Genomic DNA, 24219 nt, shown 5'->3' with positions numbered 1-24219 from the left:
CATCTTTCCTATAACTGAATATTATTATCTCCTCCTTTTACAATATGTGCTTCTGAGAATAAGAACTGTCTCACTTTTTATCTGTACTTAGCATTTAGCATAGACCTAAGAAACACAGTAAGCAGTTAATAAATTCCTTTTCATTCACTCACTCACTCACTCACTCACTCACTCACTCATTCATTCATTCTTTCATTCATATAAAATGCCCTTCCCTGCTGGCTGGGTTTCTGATTTCCACACAATATCTCAACTGTAGTGTCCTCCTGGAACCTATCTCAGCTCTTGGGGCTTCTTCATTAAGGAACATCTACCCACCATTCTGGTCTCTTTCTTTTATTGGTGAATTCCTCCATTTTTGATAGAGGATTAGGTAAACCAGTGTTCTTTCCTATTGTGGCAGTGCATGTGAATATCTAGACTTCAATGTAATGCCTCAAAATTGCTATCTTGATCTTGCCTCTTCTCTCACTATTCCTACTTATACTTTTCAGCTCTCTTTGGTGTGGTACCTTCCTTTATTGGAATATAAGCTCCTTTAGGTCAAGGACTGTCTTTCCTTTTCCTTGTATTAATATCTCTATTGCTTAATATGTTACCCAGGACATAATAAATGTTTGTTGCCTTACTTAAAATCATGAATTTTTAGTGAGTTTGTTCTTAATGTATAATGTTCAAGAAAATGGCACATGTTTGGGGGATGTTTCTTATTACATATTAAAAATAGTATTGATCTGACCAATATCATGCCTATTCTCTTCATGGGGAGAAGGAGATGTTATTATTCTTTTCCAACTTCACCAGGACTTGCCCTCTATATGTGGGCAACCATTTTCAAATCTGTGCCTTGGACCCAAAGGAAGACAGCAAAGAATATGAATGAAAAAATGCAAATAAACAAACAATATGATAGAAAAAGAGCAAAAATTTATTCTTCAATGATAGTGGATCACTGATTTCTTCTTTACTTAGGAAAGATTAAAAACATAAAAACATATGATTGGATTATGAACATAGTCTATTTAGTGATGTTTGTAAATATTATTTATCTTCTAGTAACTTAGTATTCATTTTCCCAAAGCAACAATAAGAAAAAATATTTACAGACCTTTAGTATCATCTGGAATAAATAGTATGACACAAAGAAAAATGTAGGAACAAGGCAGGCACCAGCAAGCCAAAATGCATATTCAATTCCAGAAGGAGTTGTTTAAGGGGAGAATTAAAACACAATTTTAATTCCTAAGGAATTTTATGCTGTGTTGTTTTTTTTTTTACTTTAAAGCTATTTATATAAAAGAAAATAAATTCTTTCCTCAAACTACTACTCCAACCATGGCTATGCAAATTTTATGTATGAATACCCTTAAATGTAGCTCAACATTTTTTTGCCAAGCCTGAAAGAGCCATCATAGAAATTTCATTGGTATTAGAAATTTTGATCAGTGGTACAGCTGTTACATTATAGAAAGTTTTTAACTAACAATTTAAAAAGTATCAAAACACACTAACCTTATAGAATTGAATGTTTATATATGCAACACAAGAAAAGATGAAGGAATAGAAATTCTGACCTTATGCATTGCAAAATTTCACACTGATTAGGAAGGACATTATGAAATCATTAATATTATGATAGATTTTCAGAAATTCATCTTCATTTTTCTGCTCTTTAAAAATTTTATTTGTGTGAAAGAATGAAATTGTCTGGTGAATGTCAACATTCTATGCAAGAACATAGGATAAAAGATGAGCAATAGAAACATGTTGCAGTGTGTATATGTTATCTTTTCAATAAGGATCTAAAGAGTTATTTGTATAGAAGAAGCAATTTCAGACCAGAAAATTGATTATATCTAAAGGCCTTAAGTCAATAGAATATTTTTTAGTAAAATCTGAAGAACTATTTGGTTCAGGTAGGATCCAGGATTTAAAATTCTATAGAGACCTATTGTCTTATTTATCCTATTTCCATACTTCTTTTGGTACATATCTATAGATAATATTTTTTACCAATTTCCAGGACACCACCAGAACAGTTAATCCATAATTCACATAAAAGTAGAGTTCACAAGCCATATCTGAACCAGCAACTGTTTTTGTGAGCTATGAAAGGACTTAAATGCAAACAAACAAGAAAGCAGGGCTAGATTTGCCATTATAGCAGTAATTTACTGATGTCCAATCTATAGTAATGAGGGATAAGGGACATTAGAAAATACAGGACAAGATGAAGAAATAAGTATCGATATATATACTAGAGAAGACATAGGAAAAATCAGAAAAGGGAAAAGGGTAACACAAAGAATGAAGAAGGAAATAACAATGAAGAAAAAATAGAGCAATTAGGGTGGAGAGAAGTGGAAAAAAATGCCTTTAAGATGTGATAATTACATAGAACGTGTTTTTTTGTGGTCTTGTCTTATATTTTAGCAATAGCTGGAATTCTTTTAATTTTTTAAAATTTTATATACTTAAGGCAATGGGGTTAAGTGACATGTCCAAGATCACACAGCTAGGCAATTATCAAGTGTCTGAGGCCAGAAATGAACTTAGGTCCTCCTGACTTCAGGCCCAGTACTCTATCCTCATTATCACCTAACTGCCCTAATAGTCGAAATTCTTACTAGGCTAATAATGATATTCATCATTTAGTTCTTAGTCTGGAGCATTGTATATGCATTTAGAAACTATACAGAAGGCAATATTGGCTTCATCCTATGCTTTACTAAATGACTGGACCTTTTTGTCTAATAAAGAAGAATTAATGTCTATTATACACACAATGATTAAATGTTATTATTCATTATTTTATATTATTATTAATAACATGAAGGGCAAATTGCCAAAACACATAATCAAACACATTCTCTCTGTCTCTGTCTCTGTCTCTGTCTCTGTCTCTGTCTCTGTCTCTCTCTCTCTCCCTGCCTCTCTCTCCCTCCCTCTCTCCCTCCTTATCTCTCTATCTACCCACCTATTTTACTACATCTATCTCCCTGCCTACGTTCATACATATTACATATAGGTATACACACACACACAGATCTCCCTTCCACATTGTAGGGGTTAGTGGTGTGTCATCCCCATGACCTGGAAAATACATGTAAAATTTCTTGTTCCTCTCTTCATACAAGAGAAGTCTGAATTATTATGGTATTAAAGGATAAAATGTTTTTATATTATACAATACTATACATTATTTTAGTAATTTTTGAGTTTTGTATTATATTATAAAATATATAATATTTTATATTATATATTATTTTAGGAATATTTGAGTTTCTAAACTTTTTCTGTATCATCTTCTAGCTTCCAAGTATCATCTGAGCTTCCACAAGACTCTCCCCAAATTACCATTTAAATTTCTTGTGTCAACCCATGATATTACAAAACAATGATGGAAAAAAGTTGCAATGTGAAAGGGATAACTGCATAAACCTATATAATAAGCTTGAACAATTACAGGTTTTCAAAACCCACAATTTTTAGAAGTCTGCTTAATCACTTTCCTATTAAAATGCATGTATTCATTTCAATTACTGAAGAGCCCTGTACTTCCTCTAAGAGAGCCTCATCTACATAGTACATTGGGTATGAATGCATGAACTATTTGAAAAATACCATGTGAAGTACTCTGCTGATCTCTGTTAATAATATATGAACATAAATCTGAATAATGGTTCTTCATACCTTAATGAAATATTAAATAGTTCATGATTACTCCTAACAGACTGGTTGGAATATCACTAAGAATTTACTCAATGCAGGAAAGAGAATCTGTGCATACTCAGAATTTTTTGCTTTTTACTATAAAATATCTACTTTGCAAACATTCTGTTAAATAATTACTAAAGAATTAATGAATTTGTATAAGAAAATTCAAGGTTTTTCTTCTTTTTTATCAAAATAGAATATAAAAATAATACTTGTTTTCAAAGGATTAATTTTGAGGCAGTAGATCATAATTGAAATTATCCAATCAAAAATAAGAAATTAATTTTTTTGAATATTGGTGATCTCAATCTAGGAATATTATTAGAGGCAAACTGCCAAAACATATCATTAACAGTAACCATGGAAAAAAATCTTACTGGGAAAATGAAATTAAATATACTCCTCAATATTAGAAGAAAGGTGCAAAATAGTAATATTTACAAACTGATGACCATGGAAACTCATTATACTTTATAAACCCACATACCACCAATCTCTATGTTAAGAATATTAGCTCCCAAATATTCTTGCATTTTCCATACATAAACTGTCCTTGAAGATGGAGCATCATCACGAACAAGATTGTTCTTGACAATTATTAACATACAAAAAAAAGTTACCACAGCACATTTATATAACTTTCAAACTAAGTGTAATGAGAAGTTTCCAAAAATATGGAGAATAAAATCAAACCATGTGCAAATAATATGAATTACACATTATTTATATTGACTTAACACTTTGAGAAGTGCTGTCTTTCTTACTATATAGTTTCTACAGCTACCTCCTTGATATTCTAATTCAATTCAAGAAGTAATTATTTACTACATCCATAAATACGGTCTGCATCAGAGTTATCAAGCATACAGCCTTCCATCTGAAAAACTCCCAAGTGAAATTGAATAGATTAGAATTGAGAAATGTTTAATAAAACAAATGAAAAATAAACTGCAATGCAGATGATGTTCATTTGTAGTTTTCTAAGTCAATATTCTAGGATAATCCATTTTAATTTTACTTTGACAGCAATGGTCTATACTAATGATCATCAGGGAAGCAGATAGTTTTGAAATCATTTCTATGTGTAGTCCTTTTAAAAACATAAGAAAAGCAAGGTAGATTATGATGGTTATGATAACAATAGCAGTAATAATAATAATAATATATCAAGGAAGGCTAGGGAGTGAAGGTTTTGAGTTTAAAACTGTATGTGAAATTCATCTACAAGTAACTTTTGTCTTATGCAAGAAAGAAACACCAAGTATAAAACTATTCAGGAGTAAGTTTTTCAGGTTTACCCGAAAAGATTTGTTGGAAAGAAATCAAAAGTGATTTTTCTCTGAAAAGAGTTCTTAAATAGATAATACCCAAGAGAAAAATCAAAAGACCCTCTACATGGCAATAGCCACTTGAACTTAACCCACAATATGTTAACCAGCATATGTTGAACAAATGACTGAGTCACGTGGGACTTTTACAGAAATGGAAGAATTTATGCTAACAATTCAAGATCAGCTCATAGCCATGAGAAATTACAGAAAGTTTATAATTAGGAGCCCAAACAATTTGATTGATGCAGATTAGGCAATGAAATGGTGGGAATTTGCAGGATACACTGTAAAACTGAAAAAAATATCAGCATATATTGGCTGCCTAGGAAAAAACACAATCAGGTAGTTGAATTCACTAAAATTTTTAACTGAAAAATTCCCAAATTACAAACAGTCCTGCAAATCTCCCTGAATAAACAACAAAAAGACTCATTTGGAACAAGAAAATCATCATAGATAAATTTTTGCCCACAACTTCCAGGACATAATGTCAATCTATAAAATTTTAAGGGCAATGTTCTAAAAAGATGACATCATAATGAATACTCATAATAAATTCTATTTGACTGATATACTGGTAGACTACAGACTGAAATAACCCTGAAAAGTATTGGTTTATATTTCACTATTATTACATTTAGGAAGAAGGCAAGGGAATAAGCATTACTAGAGTGCTTACCATATGCTAGATAGCGTGCCAAACACTTTAAAAATAGTGTCCTATCTGATCCTCATAAACTCATAACAATCCTGTGAGGAAGGTACTGTTATTGTCCCCATATACAGTTTAGGAAATTGAGATAAAGGGAGGCTAAGCAACTTGTCTAGGATCACACAGAACTTCAAGTACATGAGTATTTCAAGGAGCTTATCTTTCAGGTAAGGAAAAACATTATAGGGGACACACACACACACATTGAGAGAGAGAGAGAGAGAGAGAGAGAGAGAGAGAGAGAGAGAGAGAGATCTTGGGCTTCTTTTTCTTTTTCTCTCATTCTTTCATTCATAAAGAACTGGCTTAAACTCAGGAATATATGAGTTCATATCTGGTCTCAGACACATAGCTGTATGACCTTGGACAAGTCAATTAAACATGGTCTGCCTCAGTTTACTTACGTATAAAATTAAGATAATAATAGCACCCACATTTCAAGATTGTTGTGAGGATAAAATGAGACAAAATTTATAAAGCCCTTTATTTTCTTTAAAGCAATAGATAGATATTAATTTTGATTATGATGTATGATTGTTTATAATAATTATGTAAAATATTTTTAATATTTCAATGAATTTCTTTAAACTATAGATCAATCAACATCATGGGAAAAGGCAGTATAAATATTTCAATGAATTTCTTTTAACTATAGATCAATCAACATCATGGAAAAGGCAGTATTTACTGTTATATAAAGGGATAATTTTAGAAAAGAAAAGCATGCCATTAACATTTCATTTAAAGAAACCAAAAGGTTAGGGAATTTCTAGACTACAAAGTTGAAATTAGGTCAATGATTTCAAGGAATTTTCAGGCATGATGCTCTAGCCCTCCTAGGAGGGCTAAGAGGAAAATTAATCCAGAAGCCATGATAAAACCATCTTAAATGCAAGATTACCTTAAGATCAAAGAATTTTATTTTTCAGTTTTTTCCCCTATTTATTTCATAGGGGAAAGAAAATGAAGCTTATAGATGTTAACTGATTTATTCAAGATTATAAAGCTTGGTAGGGACAGAAGCAACGTTCTAGTTTTTCTATAATGATAAAACATGAAGTAAGAAGGAGATAAGAAAGGTGAGACAAAATAGTCACATATATTGAATATCTACTGGTGATAACTGAAGTGAAAGGCATGTATATAGCTCTTAAATACTAATGAACAGAACATTTTCTCTCCCCCCAATAATTCTTGTCCTTTATCTATCTGCTAAACTAAGCACTCTCACTCTCCTTTTCCTCCTGTATTTTGTATTTGCTCCTCTCTGGGTTGTTAATGATTCTTTTTTTTTTTAACCCCTTTTCTCCCTTTCTATATTGCTGGTCCTTCTCTCTCTCTCTCTCTCTCTCTCTCTTTTTTTTGCAGGCTCATGATTCATATCATTCTTTTTAACTTTGTAAATTCCCCAAAATTATATCACAGATACTCTTCTCTCTATATACTTTCTTTCTTGGTTATCTTCTATTATGGATATTTTCTCTACATACAAGGGGTATTATTCTCTATATACATGACTCACAGATCTATATGCCCACCTGAACTTCTAGTCCTGAACCTACTGAACAGATCAAACTTGATATCCTAAATTCTATATACCAGAAATTGAACTCATTATACTTCCTGCAAAACAATCCTTTTCCCAAACTTTCCTAGTTTGTTGAAGGTACCATCATTTCTCTAGTTTTCTAGGTTCATAAATTCAGCATTATTCTTGATTCCTCATTATTCCTCATTAATAGGATCATGAAAAATTGGACATGACTGAACAACAACCACCAATTTACTCATACTTCATAATTGTTACTCCTTAAGCACATGAATCATCTTTGCTAAGGACAAACTTAAGTTCAATTTTTTAAAAATCACATGTAGGCCTGCATTTGCAAATAAACTGAGAAGGTAGAATCCTAATGAGAAAAGGTGAATGTATTATTCTGAGGAAGACTAAAAGAACATAGCTCCCTTGGTGCTAAAGAATCAGTCCAAAGGTATATCAAGAAGATGGATTCTACTTGGACATTCACACAAATTGACTCATACTTAGGACATCATTGCTTAAAGTCTTCATACCTCAACTTACCATGAGGATAAACATATTCTATACCCAGATAAAATTTATAACTAGAATAGTGTGGACCTCCCAACAATTTTTTCTCTGCCTTTTTAAATTTGTAGGTGAGAGAAAGACCATGGTTGATGATTCAGAAACTAGGGTTAGTCTTAGAAAAAAATTGATTTCTACAGAATATTTTTTTGAACACTCAAGGCTGAGTTGGGCTTTTTGAAACTTCTCTAGATTAGTACTGTACTTCCACGTCCTTCACTCTCAAACCTACATATAAGCAGAACTGACCTCTGGATCTAAAGGAAATATTTCATGAACACATGTGTTGTTGTTTGTCCTTTGTTCTTGGAGAAGATCATGACACCAGGGAGATGATATAATGACAGACAAGTGAATTGAAAGTAAGTGTGAGAGGCTGTGAAAAGTCACCAGCCTCACTTTCTCTTCCAGAGTCATCTCCAGAGGGATCTCATATATCAAACTAGGGATTAATGCAAAATCAGAGGACAAGTGGAATTAATGAAGCAGGAATGTCACAATGGAGAGAGGACATTGTTTTCTTAAACTCAAAAGGGCATCAATAGCAGCATAATTAAACCTGAAGTTGATGGATTATTAGGTAATAGGTTTTTTGCATTTTTTTGATAAGACTCTAAAGAAAATCATATGAATATATACAGGTTTTAGAAAGCACACATAGACAGACATAAATAAACAGTAATCATATTCTCATGGGTGCAAGGACCAGGACACTGGAGGAATTAAAAAGGTAATATACCTTAATTATAATTTCGGGGAAAAACATTTTCTATTCTGAAAACCGTGTTCATTTCCAAAGAGCATCAATTCAGAGGTCTACCCAATCCATGTTCTGAAACAGAAATTCTATTATCTTCATCTTATTTGTTCCTTCTTTCTCTTTTCCTTTCTATCTCTCTTCCTCTCTCTTTCTGTCTCTGTCTCCCTGTCTCTCCCTCTCCCTTTCTCTCTCTCTGTTTCTGTGTATAACTGTCTCTGGGTCTCTATTTCTATCTTTCCTCTCTCTCTCTGTCTCTCTGTCTCTCTGTCTCTCTGTCTCTCTGTCTCTCTCTCTCTCTCTCTGTCTCTGTCTCTGTCTCTCTCTGTCTCTGTCTCTCTCTGTCTCTTTCTTGCTTTCCCCCTCTATATAGTCAAAAATATTTGACTAGGCTTCACTACTGATCTTAGAAAAGACAAACACAATACCTGTTCAAGCTTGGTTGGTGCATTTGCTGTAATAGTTTCAGGGGTGTTGTCTTGAGACTGCTGCTTACTTAAGCTTTTTGTGGCATCTTTGAACATGGTGTCTTTTTCTAGTAAACTGTCTTGCTTGGCAATTGGTAATACCAGTGGATTGCTAGAGGAAAGAATCAAGAAGACAATTAGTCATTCTTTAATTTCTCCATCAAGACCAAATCTTTATGACTAATAACAGTAGGTATGACTATTATTCTATGCAAAGAAAAAAGTGGTTCTTCATATTCTAAAATGAGACATCAGTTGGAGAACTAAAGATTATTCCATTAAATTTGTTACTACAGAAGTTAGACTGCTATTTAAATCAACAGAATATTAATTGGAAATTCACATCTTCATTTAAGTTTTATAAGTTAAGCAGTCAAAAGATAATATTCATGAATTTATGTTTGACTATGAAAGGTATATAAATCAATAAACAATTTAAAAGTTGAATGACTATCCTGAGTTAGATTTTCAAATATGATAATATATTACAAGCTCTTCAATGAAGGCAAGGTCATAAAATTCAGTGAAAAATAAAATGCATCTACTGTAATAGCAATTTATATTATACTAAGTAAATTGAATAATCTTGTATTTTAAAAAAAATTCATGTAATAAAGGTCAATATTATAAATGTTGGTTGGAATGAAGTTCCACAATGGGAATATATGAAAAATATTAAGATTTCATTTCAACAATACTATAAATTGAATACATCTCATTATTTCCATCTAGTCTGAATTTATAAAAGAAATGCATTCATATTTCTTGATGGTTCTAATATTCTTTATTTCCAGATTGTATTTTCCTGCCATGTTAATTGTCCCAAAGAAATATAAATACTACATAAAGATCTTATGTGTAAGAAAACATTTTATTAATAAAATATTTAGGACATTATTTTTACTAAATTTTTCCTTATTAAATGACTCAATACATTAATATTTAATTAAAATGAATACATTTATCTTGCATAGGCCACTAGTTTTTGTACCAATCTTCTGTTTAAACATTGAAGTGGTTTCTCTTCCAGAGACCTGAGTTCAAATCTGATATCAGACATTTACTAGCTATTTTACCATGGACAAGTCACTCAATTCCATTTTTCTGTTTCCTCAACTATAAAAATAAGCTAGAGAAGGAAGAAATGTCTTCATCAATCTAATGTCTTTGTCAAGAAAACCCCCCCCCAAAAGTGTCACAAAGATTCAGACATAATTAAAAAATGATTATGTGCATATGTGTATATTTGTTTTTTGTTTGCAAATTTTTTTAAGGTTTTTTTTGGCAAGGCATTGGGGTTAAGAGGCTTGCCCAAGGCCATACATACAGCTAGTCTGAGGGCCAGATTTGAACTCAGGTACTCCTGACTCCAGGGCCGGTACTCTATCCACTGCACCACCCAGCAACCCCATTGCTTACAAATTTTTATGAGAATTTTGTCCTTTTTACAGAAGGAAGAGGAAGGAGAAAAAGGAAATTGATTTCTTTTATTAAAGCAAATTAAATATAAAATAAATTTGAAATACATAAATATATGCATTTCAGCATATGAGAATCTCTGAATATTTAATTATATTTTCTTTGTGATGTTGAAAAATTTGTAGCAAATTAATGAAAGATAGTTATTGTTGTGAAAAATTATTGGAGGTAGAGACTCTGAGTTAAATTTAATTTTTCCATTTAGTTATTATGCATTTGGCAAATATCTATCCTTTCTAGACCTTTGTTTCCATGAGGATTCTCTCTAAGTTCCCTTAAAGACGTAAGCTAGGAAGAAAAACAAAACCTTTCAGAATCTGAAGAATACTTTATAAAAGTTATCTTTTCTCTATCTCTTTCTCTTAATCGCAATTCCTCATACTGAAAATGACTAATCTGCAAATTTGTTCATCAAATATATATATATATATATATATATATATATGTATACACACAGTGCCAACCCAACTGTCCCCTGCTGAGGTAGGGGTAGGAGTGGGAAAGGAGGGTAGAAAGAAATTTTGTAATTTAAAAATATACATGTGCATATAGATGAAAAAATTAAGATGTTACTCAGAAAAGTAAGTTTTAACTCCTTAAATTTTCTAGTTTTCCCATTATAAATATGCTTAAATATTCCTCCTTTCTTTCCTTCCATTTTTCTTCTTTCCTCACTCCTTTATTAACTACATCTTCCTATTTTACCCAAGTTGGAGTCAAAATGGTCACTATGGGAAGATTCCATTGGTGATTGGTACAATTTTCCATCTGGATTCAATGACTCCTCCCTGGGCAGTTTGGTGGCCTTCTCCTCCTAAGGGCTTACCATATTGTTACTGGACTCAGTGCAGACTACATCATCTGCCCTCTTCCTCTGGATCAGAAATATTTAGATCAACTATTCCACCAATCTCAGTTTCCCTTAACTGAGAATATAGACATGCAGCACCACCCTTGACTTAAATTTCAATAATAAGATTAAAAAAATCCAAATATACATCAAATAAATGAGAAAATATGCCATTAGTGATAAAATTCTTCTACATCTGAAATTTTACTGAAAATTCTCAGAGTTCATAAGATTTAGAGCAGGAACCAAATTGGAGGCAAATATCTCCAAATACCTTTAAATAAGGGCTCTAAACAAATTCTTAAGTGACAGAACCAACAAAAAAAAGATAAAATAAATCAGTTTTCCATCCAAAGGCAATTTAGAAGTTTGGCAGGAAAGGCCTATTTCATCAGGATGAGAGGGGAGGTAAGTCCAACATAGGCCATATCAATGAAAATTGCCTCCCCTCCCCAACAATCCAAGAACAGGCAACTAGATGACTGAATCAGTGTCATCAGTGGTAGTTTCAGACTTCTCAGTCCACAGATTCCAAAGACAGTTTAGAAGGTTAGCAGGAATATCTGTAACACCAGGATTAGAATGGAGTACCATTCAGCACAAGACTTTCCAGCATAGCCCTGATCCCAGCAAATTGTACCAGTAGCACTGCTACTTCCAGAGATGCTTCCAGACTGCTTCCAGAGTTTACAACTCACAGTAACAAGGGCTCAGGAAGAGACTACAGGAGTCTATTTGCTAACATTTAGGTAGAATTCTGTTGCTTTGCCCACACTCATGTTTGCCTTTGAATTCCCTGGTCACAGACCCAGGGAGAGTAGGAATAGCAGCACCAGGGGAGCTGGGGCTCTCCTTGCAGTTCCAGGGCAGAAAAAAGCACTTGTGATCACTCACAGACCAGAATACACATTAGGAGAGGATTAAACAACTCTCCTTAGATCATACCACCTTGAAAGAACTAAAAATTTGCAAGTCCTCAGAAATATCTCTGAAAACAGCTACACAAAACCCATCTTGGGAGAGTGTGCCCTTGATCTTGGAAGCTGAGACCTATTTTAACAAGGAGTTAAAATCAAGTCACAGACTGGAAAAATGAACAAACAGTAGAAAAAAAGATCTGATCATAGAAAGTTACTAGGGTAACAAGTAACACAAACTCAGAAAAAAGATAAATTCAAATTCCTACATTCAAAGCCTCCAAGAAAAATATGAATTGATCTCAGACCATGGAAATGGTCAAAAAGAATTTTGAAAACCAACTAAGAGAGGTAGAGGGAAAAGAGGGAAATGAAATGAGAGTGATGCAAGAAAAGCATGAAAAACTAGTCAACAGTTTAGTAAAGGAGACAAAAAGAATTACTGAAGAAACTCCTTCATAACAGATTAGTCCAAATGGTAAAAGAGTTTCAAAAAGTCAATGAGAAGAATGCTTAAAAAAGAATTGGTCAAATGGAAAAAAGAAATGTAAATGATCTCTGAAGAAAATAATTCCTTAAAAATTAGAATTGAACAAATAGAAATTAATGACTTTATGAGAAATCAAGAAAAAAGTAAAACAAAACCAAAAGAATGAAAAATTAGAAGTCAATGTGAAATATTTCATTGGAAAAAACAATCGACAAGGAAAATAGACCCACGAGGCATGATTTAAAAATTATAGGAATAATTTTTCAAGGAAGTATCAAGGAAGGGCAGCTAGGTGGTACAGTGGATAAAGCACCGGCCCTGGAGTCAGGAGTACCTGGGTTCAAATTCGGTCTCAGACACTTAATAATTACCTAGCTGTGTGACCTTGGTCAAGCCACTTAACCCCATTGTCTTGCAGAAAAAAAACTGAAAAAAAAATCCAAGCATCTCCATTAAGTACCACCAGATAGCTACAAATAAACTTTAAAATAGATTTGGGTTTGTTGGCCTATTCAAGGAAGAAGCAAAAAAGAGGAGGCATATATACATTTTGCCTTGGAAAACACCTGCTATTATACTACAACATAGTCAATCTAAAGAAAACATTCTAGCTCCCACAACCCCAGAGTAAGGCCAGGGTCCTACAAAGAAAATGCATTACAGTATTACAGCCAGCAATAGCTTGAAATTTGTTGCATTCTCTAGGAAATAAAGACATGATTTAGGGTGATTTTATCAAATGGTCTCATAGAAAAGTAAGTCTATTAGTTCAGAAGGTTGTTGATTGTTTAGACCTAGAATAGGTTGTAGTAGAGGTCACTGAGTTCAAACAGCAACCTTCCCTCCAATTAAAGATGAAAAAACTGAGCCTTTTGAATTGAAGTGGTTTACCTAAAGTTTACCAGGTCATAAGAGACATAGACTAAATACTTTGAATTCTAAGACAGTATTTGTCCTACTGAACCGCACTGGTGGAGTAAGATGAAAAAAATAATGCAGATGGACAATTAAGAACCAAATGAGGGTGATCCAGGGCTGAAATCTTATATGGATTTTGGTCCTTGCTTAATATCCTTAGGTAAGATAAAAAAAAAAAGTCTATATAATGCTTTTTTTCAGAGAAAGGATCTGGGTAAGACATAAATCCTCTATTAGAAATAGTTCTCCATTATTTAATCTGGTCCTTCTATCCCTAATCAACATATGAATGATTTATGAAAGGAAATAGGTTTCTAGAATAAGAGTATAATATTCAGTTAATAAGAAAATCTCTCAACTATGGTTCACAAATTCTCATTTAGTTTTGGATCAACAATATTATCACTTTTATTTAGAAGAAGCTGTAATTTAGCAATTTAGCAAATTTTAGCTATAGAAATACAAACCAAGACTGCCCCTGATGAAAGAAAAGAAGAACTACTTGAAGGTCAGCAGGGTGGGTAGGTAGGAAAGGAAGCAAATCTAGAGAAACTTTCTTTCTTGCAAAATAATCCTACATAAAGGAGAATTGGGAGGACTATCCATCCATATAGCACTATCCTGCATAGATAAAATAGGATGATAGTCAGACCTGATGATAATGTCTCATTGATAAGTTGACAGAGAAATGGGAGATATACACAGTAGCTTGATGGAAACTGCTGATAGAGAATTGTAGGCTTCATTTAGGGTAGGATGGTATTCAGATTATAAAGGTTTATTTAAAGTAAAACATTTTCCTTAGTTCAAATATGCAGTTACATAGTAATACACTAATATGGAACTACTTGTAAGTGATATAATATTTGGTTTTCTGTATGTAACTCTACTATGTGAGGTCACACTGTGTTGATTTAATTATACTATAAGCAATAAGTTGTAACTAGGTCTCTGAACTAGCACAATTTGCAGGGCATATAAATTTGTTGAATAGGGAAAGAACATATTAGGCATATATAAGCACCTGTGATTGACTGAGCCTTCTCTCTTTATTTCCCTACCTTTTTGAGGATATGGAACATAGTACAATCAACAGGAAGTAAGCTGGAAAGAATTGCATTTTCCAGTATCTTGTGAACTTTCAAAAGTCCTAAATAAAGATTGCATGCTCAGAAAAGAAACAAGAGGGAGAAGAAAAACTCAAATCATCCTACAGGTCATTGATATCTTCTACTGATCAGTAAGCTAAATGTCTAGAAATAATAGAAGCAAGCTGAAAGCTACAAAAATATGTGTTGGAGAGTTTGGTCAGATGGGAAGGGAAAGCATCCTATCAAAGATGTGTATGTAAGAAACTGTCAGTATACTATACCAAGCATCATAGTATATTCAGCTTCTGGAATTTTTCTAAGACTTCTCCAGTTTGTAAAATAAGATATTTGCACACTAACCCTCTTCTAGGTTTATTACTGTTTTGAATTCTTTGCTTAAATGTTGATTAGGCATATTGTGTTAGTTGAAGAAATAAAGTACAATATCCCACGTAAAATCCAAAATGAATCATCAGATTATTATTTTTCCAGGGAAACAGTCCTGTGGAGGTGGGGAGGTAGAAAGAGGAAAGGGGAGATGAGCCATGATATGGATATAATTCAGGATTTATCCTTATTAGATTTTAAAAATGCTTGTTTGTATACTAATTCAAAAACAAAAATGTAGATTTGAGCATTACCTCCTATCTAGAACTTAACAAACAAGAAATGCTATTGTTTATAATATCTTCAAACTTTCTGTTATAGAAAAGCATGATATTCTAGGTGAGTTTCTTATTTTAAAAATTGTCAGGGCAGTTAGGTGGTACAGTGGATAGAGCACCAGCCCTGGAGTCAGGATTACCAGAGTTCAAATCTGACCTCAGACACTTAATAATTACCTAGTTGTGTGGCCTTTGGGCAAGCCACTTATCCCCACTACCTTGCAAAAACCTAAAAGAATTGTCCTTTGAGGAAAAATAGGGCTAATCATCCAGATATTCTGGAGATGAGCATTAGTTCAAAAACTACTTGTACTGTGAGAAGAGGTCACTAATCTAATTGCTTTCCCAAGTATAGCACTTTCCAGCTTCCTTGATCAGTTTAGATCTTATTATTACCTCTAAAGTTCACCTCTTGCCTTAATACTCTCTCTCTCTCTCTCTCTCTCTCTCTCTCTCTCTCTCTCTCTCTCTCTCTCTCTCTCTCTCTCCTTTACTTTAAAGAGACATGATTTTCCTGAATTTTTTTCTTTTTAAATCAACACTTGTCAGCATAAGAAGTAATGACAAAAAAAAAAACAAACAAACATCCTTTGACTGCACCCTAGGGGCTCAACATGCATAGATTTTGTGCCTTATCCAGGCTTCAAAGTTCTGGTCTACCTGGTACTATTTTCAGTAACTCAAACAGAAATGAAGAGATTTCACTTTGAGTCCCAAACCTAGTCTTAGGGGAAAATGTAAAAAATATTTTTTTTCCCAAAGGATAAGCACTGGCAGCTCTGTAGAAGTGCTTCACAATAAATTTGATTCTCTTATTCACGGTACTTCTTTATATAAGTTCCTGCTTCTGGTTCCCGAAAAATCATTTTTTAAAACAATAATAGAAGAATTTTAATAGATATGCATAGGGAATATAATGGAAGTGTGTCCATTGCAGGTTGACACTTAGTTCCTTCAATCCCTCAGGACACAGAAGTAAAATCCAGAGGTTGCAAACAGCAGCTGCAGCCTCCTTAACCATTATAATGATGGCACAATAGTTTTCACACACGTATTCAGACTTAAAGTATTCAGACTTGTGAGGCTGTTGGAATTTATCTCAGCTGATGCCATTTCACTGCAAATGAGTAGACTGAAGTGTTGATTTTGAAAAACAGGGTCATTCTGGGTCAATGCTACATTTAGAGGAACAATTGTTTCATACACACTAAAAAGAATTACCCATAACAAGCTGGAAGCAGCAAGGAAAACAACTGTAAAAGTACAGCATATCTAACTATACCAGGAGTTTTTCTTTTCTATATTCAGGTTACTGTCTTGCTTTAGGCCAACATGGCATATTAGAAAAAAGCAAGAGAATTAGAATCAAGGAAGATCTGAGTTTGAATTCCATCTCTGCTCAATTACAAGCTAGCATATGACAATGGACATGTCAACTTCTCTGAGTCTGTTTCTTCATGTATAAAATAAGATAATAATATCAAAGTGGAATCACATATGATAGTACTTATAAAGGTCATATTATTATTATTATTTAAATAGATCAGATTTTCCAATTAAAATTCACAAAGAAACATGGATGAAAGTATTCAATATTTAAACAAATACTGATTTCTCTTGGGAATTCTGAAGGCATCAAAATATGGGAGATAACCAAGGGAGACCAATCTCTCTACAATATTTCAGTATAGCTTGCAGCCAGGGCTTTGTCTAATCGTTCTTGAAACAATGATAAGGTTATGTGCCTGAAGAGAACTGTCTCCATTTTTTGCATTGAGTAGTGAATCAGCACTGGAATATAATGTGGAAAAGGGGTTATAGGATCAGAGGAAGGAGAAAGACCAGAAAGAGAACCACATGAGAAGAAATTTCCATTAGGTAGACCAGGGTAATTTTTTTTTTCAGAATTAAGCCCTGAACAAAATAATATAAATGATTATTATACTATTTGAATATGACTTATTTGGGAAACATATAAGAGAAAAAAAAGGAAATCACTCCACGATCATAGAATCTGTTTTTCCACAACCATGTAATAGTAGATTGTTCTCATCTTTGATTGTTTACAGCAGGCTCTTCATTATTTTGGCTTTTTATAATACCTGAATTTTCTGAATTTCAAGAATCTGTTCATGGAATATAAATTGCTCTTAGAATAATCCCACTTTATCATCTCAGGGCTTTGATATTTCAATATTTTTCCCCTGGTGTAGGGACTGAATACCTACAGGATGAATTTGGATTCATTAAATCCAGCCAAACTGTCTTTCTTACTATTTCTCTCACATTGCATTTCTAATCTATGTGCCTTTTTGATTTCTATCCTCCTAACCCTAGAATGTACTTCCTCCTCAACTTTGCCCTTTGCATTCTCTTTTTTTCCTTCAAGATTCAACTAAATCACCATGTTCTACATGACACATTTTTCTGTCTCATTTCCAGATCCTAGTGCCTTTCCTCCCAAACTAATTTGGATGTATTTTGTATATTTGTTATATTTTTTCCCCTAATGTATTATAAACTCATTGAAGAAAGAGAAAATCCCATTTTTTACTTTTGTACAACTTGCACTGGTATAATATCTAGCATGTGTTGGGCGCCTAATGAATGCTTGTTGAACTGGGAAATAAAATGAGCAAAAGCTTTCTATTTGTAAGTCTTCAGATCACTTAAGTTACTTTTCTGCATTTGAATAAGGTTTAAAAATATTTAGGTATGATCATTATTGAATCAGTAATTAATTTTTCATAACTATCTCTGTAGTCAAATAACTTTTCATCAATGTGAATAATAATTATTGCTCAAAAGTCCAACATTTGAGAGGCAGCATAATGTGGTGAATAGAACATTAACATGGGAATCAGGAAAGTTCTAGGCCCAAATTCTCTCTCTCTCTTCTACTATGAGTATGCAAAAGTCACCTAGTTTTCTGAGAGTGAGGTATCTCTCTAATATTTTAAATTAAAGATGAATTACAATTTGTATTGGTTATTTCACATTAGTGAAAGGGTTTGATAAATAGACTAAATGGATAAAATACTGAGCCTGGGGGCCAGAAATACTTGAATTCCAATCAAATCTCAAATAATTACTTGCTATTTGATCCCAAACAAATTATAACCTCTTTGTACCTTAATCCAATGGAGAAGAAACCACTCTAGTATCTTTGCCAAGAAAGCCCCATGAATCATACTGACATCATGAAGAACCATACGTGACTGATTAACTGAATGACAATGGCAACAGCATTGACTAACTACAGTGTTTCCTCATTGAGGAGATCATATATGTTATTGATTACTTTGTTCACATCTTACTCCCACCAATCAATGCTATTATTGAAACAAAGATATACTATATTTCTTTAATAAATCAAATGTAAAACAAATAGAATACTTGATCATTCACCAAAGGCAAAATTGAAGAAGCATATATTCAGAAAGCAAATGCATCTTCATTTTAATATGTTTATGATAAATAAGGATTCTTTGTACAAGCAAATTCTGTGCTAAGTTAAAAATCTAAAAAAGACATGCATTCTTATCAATTATAATTATGCTACTTCAAAATGACATTTCTCAGTCAATATTTTAAATATTGACTTCATTTCATTCTTTTTATTATTTGTACTATTTCAAGGTCAAAGGTCACAAAATTCTAGCCTTCTCTAAATCTTCTGCCTTTTTTTTCCTTCTTCCTTTCTTGCTCTTCCTTCTCCTTTTAACCAAGTTTCTTTCTTTCTTTTTTTTTTTTGGCAAGGCAATGGGGTTAAGTAGCTTGCCCAAGGCCACACAGCTAGGTAATTATTAAGTGTTTGGGGCCAGATTTGAACTCACGTACTCCTGACTCCAGGGCCGGTGCTCTACCCACTGCACCACCCAGCCACCCCTTAACCAAGTTTCTAAAGCACAAATTATAAATATTGGAAGAAGGCTGCATATGTCTTTATGTGTAAATGCCTCCCAAGAGGGGACATAGTTGCTTCATTTTCATTTTCCATATGTGAAAAAATAAACCCAAGGGCAACTTTGCATTAAAATTAATATAGACAATTATTTTGAATTTATGTATGAGTAAAGGACAGGCATCAAAGAAAGCTATAATACTTTCTAATTTCATATTTCAGGTAATTTAATAAATAAATATGGAATTTAACAAATAAAAATGGATTTAACATTTTAAATTTAAATTTCATTTTTTAAAAAATATTTTAGATGTATCATTGTCAAGAAGGCCCAAAATAAGATCATAAAGAGTTGAACATGACTTAAACGACTGAACAACAATATCATGAGCTTTACATAGCCAATCTATGATATATATACAGACCATTTCCCCCCTTTTTGGTGGAGGGCAGAGGTGGAAGATGAAAAAAAAGTGTTCCAGGTGGAAAAAAATAGAATGAAAAAGGCAGGAAGTGGGTGGTAGTTCAATTGAGTTATGGTATAGGACTTTTAAAGAAGGATACTGAGAAATAAAATCTTGAAAGTAGGTAGAGAGGCAGATTATAAAAGGAATTGGGTTAATGTTAATAATGTAGAGAATTGATGTAGGTATTCAAGTATGAAGATAACTGATAGTATCATATGGAGTTGGGAGATAAAAACATACAGAGTTAGGACACTATCATAATAATGGTCAAAAAAGTGGTAAAGATAGCCTTAATTATGACAATGGACAACTAAGTGTCACAGTGAATAGATAGTTAGACCTAGAGTCGGGAAGTGTCATCTTCTTGAGTTCAAATTCATCCTTAGATGTTGACTAGCTACATAACCCTGGGCAAGTCACTTAACTCTACTTGCCTTAGTTTCCTTATCTGTAAAATGAGATGAAGCTTGAAATGGGTTCACAAAGTATCAGACACAACTGCAAAATGACTCAACAATACTAGCTACAGAAATGAGGGGATGGATTCAAGGGATTTTGTACATATTGACTTTTGTGACTTTGAACTCTCATAGTTAACTTTTTTCTTTTTAACCAACTATACCTATTAGAGTTTACTTGCTGACTCCTACTCATACTCATTGTTCAATCATTCATTTGAGTCCAAGTCTTCATGATCCCATGGATCACAGTGCATTAATACTGTCCCTGAGGTTTTTGTGGGAAACTTATAAGATTGGTTTTCCATTTTCTTCTCCAGTAGTCTAACGCTAAATAAAGACTAAATTGTCCCTAGTCACCAAGTATCTGTAGCTGGATTCGACCTCAGATCTTTCTGCTTCCAGGCTCAGTTCTCTATCCACTTAGCCAGTCACAGTTTGACCAACTGGGTACCTGATCTAATTTACTTGCTGATCCATACTTCTACCAATTTTTAAATCTGGCTACCCACTATGGATTGCTCCTTATTCTTTTCTTCACTCTAACCCAGTGGCTTTAACTAGAAACCACTGAGCAGAAATGATATAAATCTATAGCTTCCTAACAAATTTATCTCTGTAAGTCATCTCATTTTTTTTTTAGCATCATGCTAGATCTCCCTAAGTTTCTGAACATCTCACATATCACATGTCCAAAAGTAAACTTGACATCTCTTCCAAATTGGCTCCCTACCTCCCCCCCCCATTAGTTGTCAAATCTTGTTGTTATTAGGGAAATATTATTAATGGAAATTAACACATTAAGAGAAATAAAATACAATAAGTAAAATAAGAGAAAATAATCACAAATATAGATATAAAACTTTAATGCTAACAAAGTACATTTTCACAATGAACTAATAAAAGTAGGTAATGTATTATCATCTCTTTGAAAAATATAGAAACTGAGAATAAGTATGTTAAATGAATTGTTAATGGTGATCAAATAGTTGAACACAGGTGTCATTCCAAATACAGCATTTTTCTCCTTTTACTACAAGTTTTCCATACTTTTACCACAGGTTTTCTATCATTAATTGAACAGATCATTATTTTACTGCCATTAAAAGCATAATAGTTCTTGTGCAGAAGATTTGAACCTAGTAAAAGGTGGCAGAAGTGAAAGAGACTGAGCTTTGGAATAAGAAGACTCATGTTCAAATCCTGCCACTGTGACTTCTTACCTATATGATCTTGGTCAAATCATTTTCATTATCTGTAAAAATTTTATCATTGCATTCTATCCTTTAAAAATGAAGGTACTTATAGTTTATTGGAAAGTGATGGTAAATCATGGATGATTTCTTCATAAATTAAATATCCTCTAAAATATCATCTAGTTCTTTAATCCTATTACTTCACAATTATCTAGACTATATTTCATATTGAATTCTTCACCTTTTTTATAGCCTATGGAACTATTCTTAGATCTTGATTATATTATTCAATATTTTGGTCACTTCTCTTAGACAAATGTCATTGATAATTGTAATAAGCATGCTTCCTATTTCTCCATTCAAGTCAGTTGATAAAAATGCTAATTAACAACAAGGCCAGGGTCAGATTCCTTAAGTATTAAATTAGAATCCTCCTACTGAGTTGACACTGTTACAATTTTAAGAGAGTAGCTATTCATTTCTAGTAGAAGAGCACTTATGCTCTTTTCAGAGTATTCTCAGGGAGTAGTCTCTCAGACTACTATAAGGCTATTTTAAGAGTGAGCTGAATGTTTTCCTGACACTAGTATGCTAGGCATATTACTTCTTTACCAAGTTATCACTCCTATACTAGCTATACTCTTTGAAAAATCTGAGATAATTAGTCTGAAAAGTGATAAACATTCAGCAGGTTTACAAAGGGGTCCATGACATGCCTAAAAATGTGAAGAATGCCCCTTTCTAAAAAGTTTGGCACCTAAGGCTTGGGATCTTCTTCTTATGGTCCAAACTCTGAGCAACCTAAATGAATGAGACTGATTTTTGGTTTGTTTGTTTATTGTTTACCTATGGTAAAGGTATCCTTCTGTTATAGAAAAATCAGAGTAGTACTCTGAGCAATGATGACAATGGATTGGTATTTAGAATGTAATGAGACAGTACTCAGAGACTTTCAATTAAGACAGCATGTCCAAAGCCAATAGGAATAATGTGAAGCAGGTATCCACATTTTGGTAGTTTCAGAGACTTGAGTTGCCCCTCCTTATCTGAATACTTCTCTACTTTTGGCTTATCTGCGCACTCTTTCATTTCAATCACCCAACTATCTTGGTTCATGTAGGCCCTCATCACTGCATTCAAAAATTACTACAAGGGACAGCTAGGTGGCTCAGTGGATAGATCGCTGGCCCTGGAGTCAGGAATAGCCAAGTTCAAATCGGCCTCAGACACTTAATAATTACCTAGCGGTGTGGCCTTGGGCAAGACACTTAAACCCCACTGCCTTGCAAAAACAAAACAAAACAAAAAAAAACCTACTACAGTAGCCTTCTAGTTAGTCTCAATTTGATGTCTTTCCCAAATCATCCTCCATTCAATTGTCAAAGTGATCTTCCTAAAACATAGGAGAAACCATGTCACTGCTCCTTCCATTCAATAAACTATGATGGTTACCTAATATTTCCAAAATCAAATATAAAATAGTTTGGCATCCAAAGCCCTTCACAACTTGTTTTTCTCTCTCCTCCACTATATTTTTCCAAGATTCTTATACCTTATCCCCTTTGCTATACCCTATCATCCAGTGACATTGAGTTCTATCTCTAAATCTGTGATACTATGAGAATGGAATTCATTAGACTCTTACAGTTTTTTAGTTTCAAGTTTCATTGCATTCTATCCTTTAAAAATGAAAGCACTTACAGTTTATTGGATAGTGCTGGTAGATCATGAATGATCTCCTCATATGGCTCCTCTTGAGATAAAGAAGAAACTGATAAGGGCTCTTTTGTTTTTTCTTCCCAGACAGTTTCTGCTTTCAGTAGTATTTCTTTAATAAATTCAGAAGATGCAATATCTATAAGATAAATATAAAAAATTATGGAAAGAGGGAAAATGCTTTCTAAAATTTTGATAATTATAGCTGAACTTAAGATGATTGTTTTAATAAAACATAAAGCACACCCAACTACTAAAAAGTCTCAAAAGTTATCATAGCTGAAAATAAGATTGTTGGCATTAAAAAGAACCTATCTTGTTCTCAATTTAAGATATATTTAATGACAATGAAAAGCAGGGAGATAAAGTTATATTCACAGAACAGAAATCAATGAAATGAAAATCATTTTTGAATGTTTCAAGTGAGGTTTGAAAGAAATTGAGGTGATTTCATTTTCAAAAAACCATCCCTCTCTTGTAAGTTGCATATTGATTCATGGGACTCAAAGGAATGGTAGTAGCACTGCCTGCACAAAAATCAAATAGTGAAGCACTCAACCTGTAGAAAAGATTCACAACTGGGCTTTTAAGTAAAAGAGGTGGTTTTCCTTTATAACTTTCTTTTTGTCTTTTTATAAAATGATTCAAAAATATCAATAGAAATGTATGCATGGACAAATTACTAGTAGATTAGAAATGTCAATGAAGGACATGAAATGAAAATTAGTAACAGAAATTGAGATATGCATGGATTTTATCAGAAAAAATATAGTAGGGGAAAGTAGCTATCAACTAACTTTAATTTTTAGCATGAAGTAAAAAAAAGAACAGATTACACAGAAGAAAAATTCATAGTAAAAGCTAACAAAAGATAAAATGGATGCAACACCCCCAGTTTCCATAAAAAGTATAACACAAACAATACAAGTCAGCAAATTTAAATTATGTGCATTTATAAACTTGGATGGAAAATTTAG

At 33.1% G+C, this 24219-nt stretch overlaps 1 protein-coding gene across 1 annotated transcript in view; it reads right to left on the bottom strand.

Moving 5' to 3' along the window:
• MYO16 (myosin XVI) overlaps nt 1-24219 on the bottom strand; it is an 851952-nt gene that overhangs the window by 516672 nt on the left and 311061 nt on the right. The window contains exons 9-10 of the mRNA XM_074192022.1: nt 23228-23381; nt 9053-9203 (exon numbers count right to left, since the gene is read on the bottom strand). Of these exons, the coding sequence (XP_074048123.1) occupies nt 9053-9203; nt 23228-23381 (305 nt within the window). The remainder of the gene's footprint in view (nt 1-9052; nt 9204-23227; nt 23382-24219) is intronic.

The sequence above is a fragment of the Macrotis lagotis genome, chromosome 6 (genome assembly GCF_037893015.1).
Source record: "Macrotis lagotis isolate mMagLag1 chromosome 6, bilby.v1.9.chrom.fasta, whole genome shotgun sequence".
Lineage (NCBI taxonomy): Eukaryota > Metazoa > Chordata > Mammalia > Peramelemorphia > Peramelidae > Macrotis > Macrotis lagotis.
The sequence above is the reverse complement of the archived record's forward strand: the minus strand, read 5'-3'. Positions and strand labels throughout refer to the sequence as shown.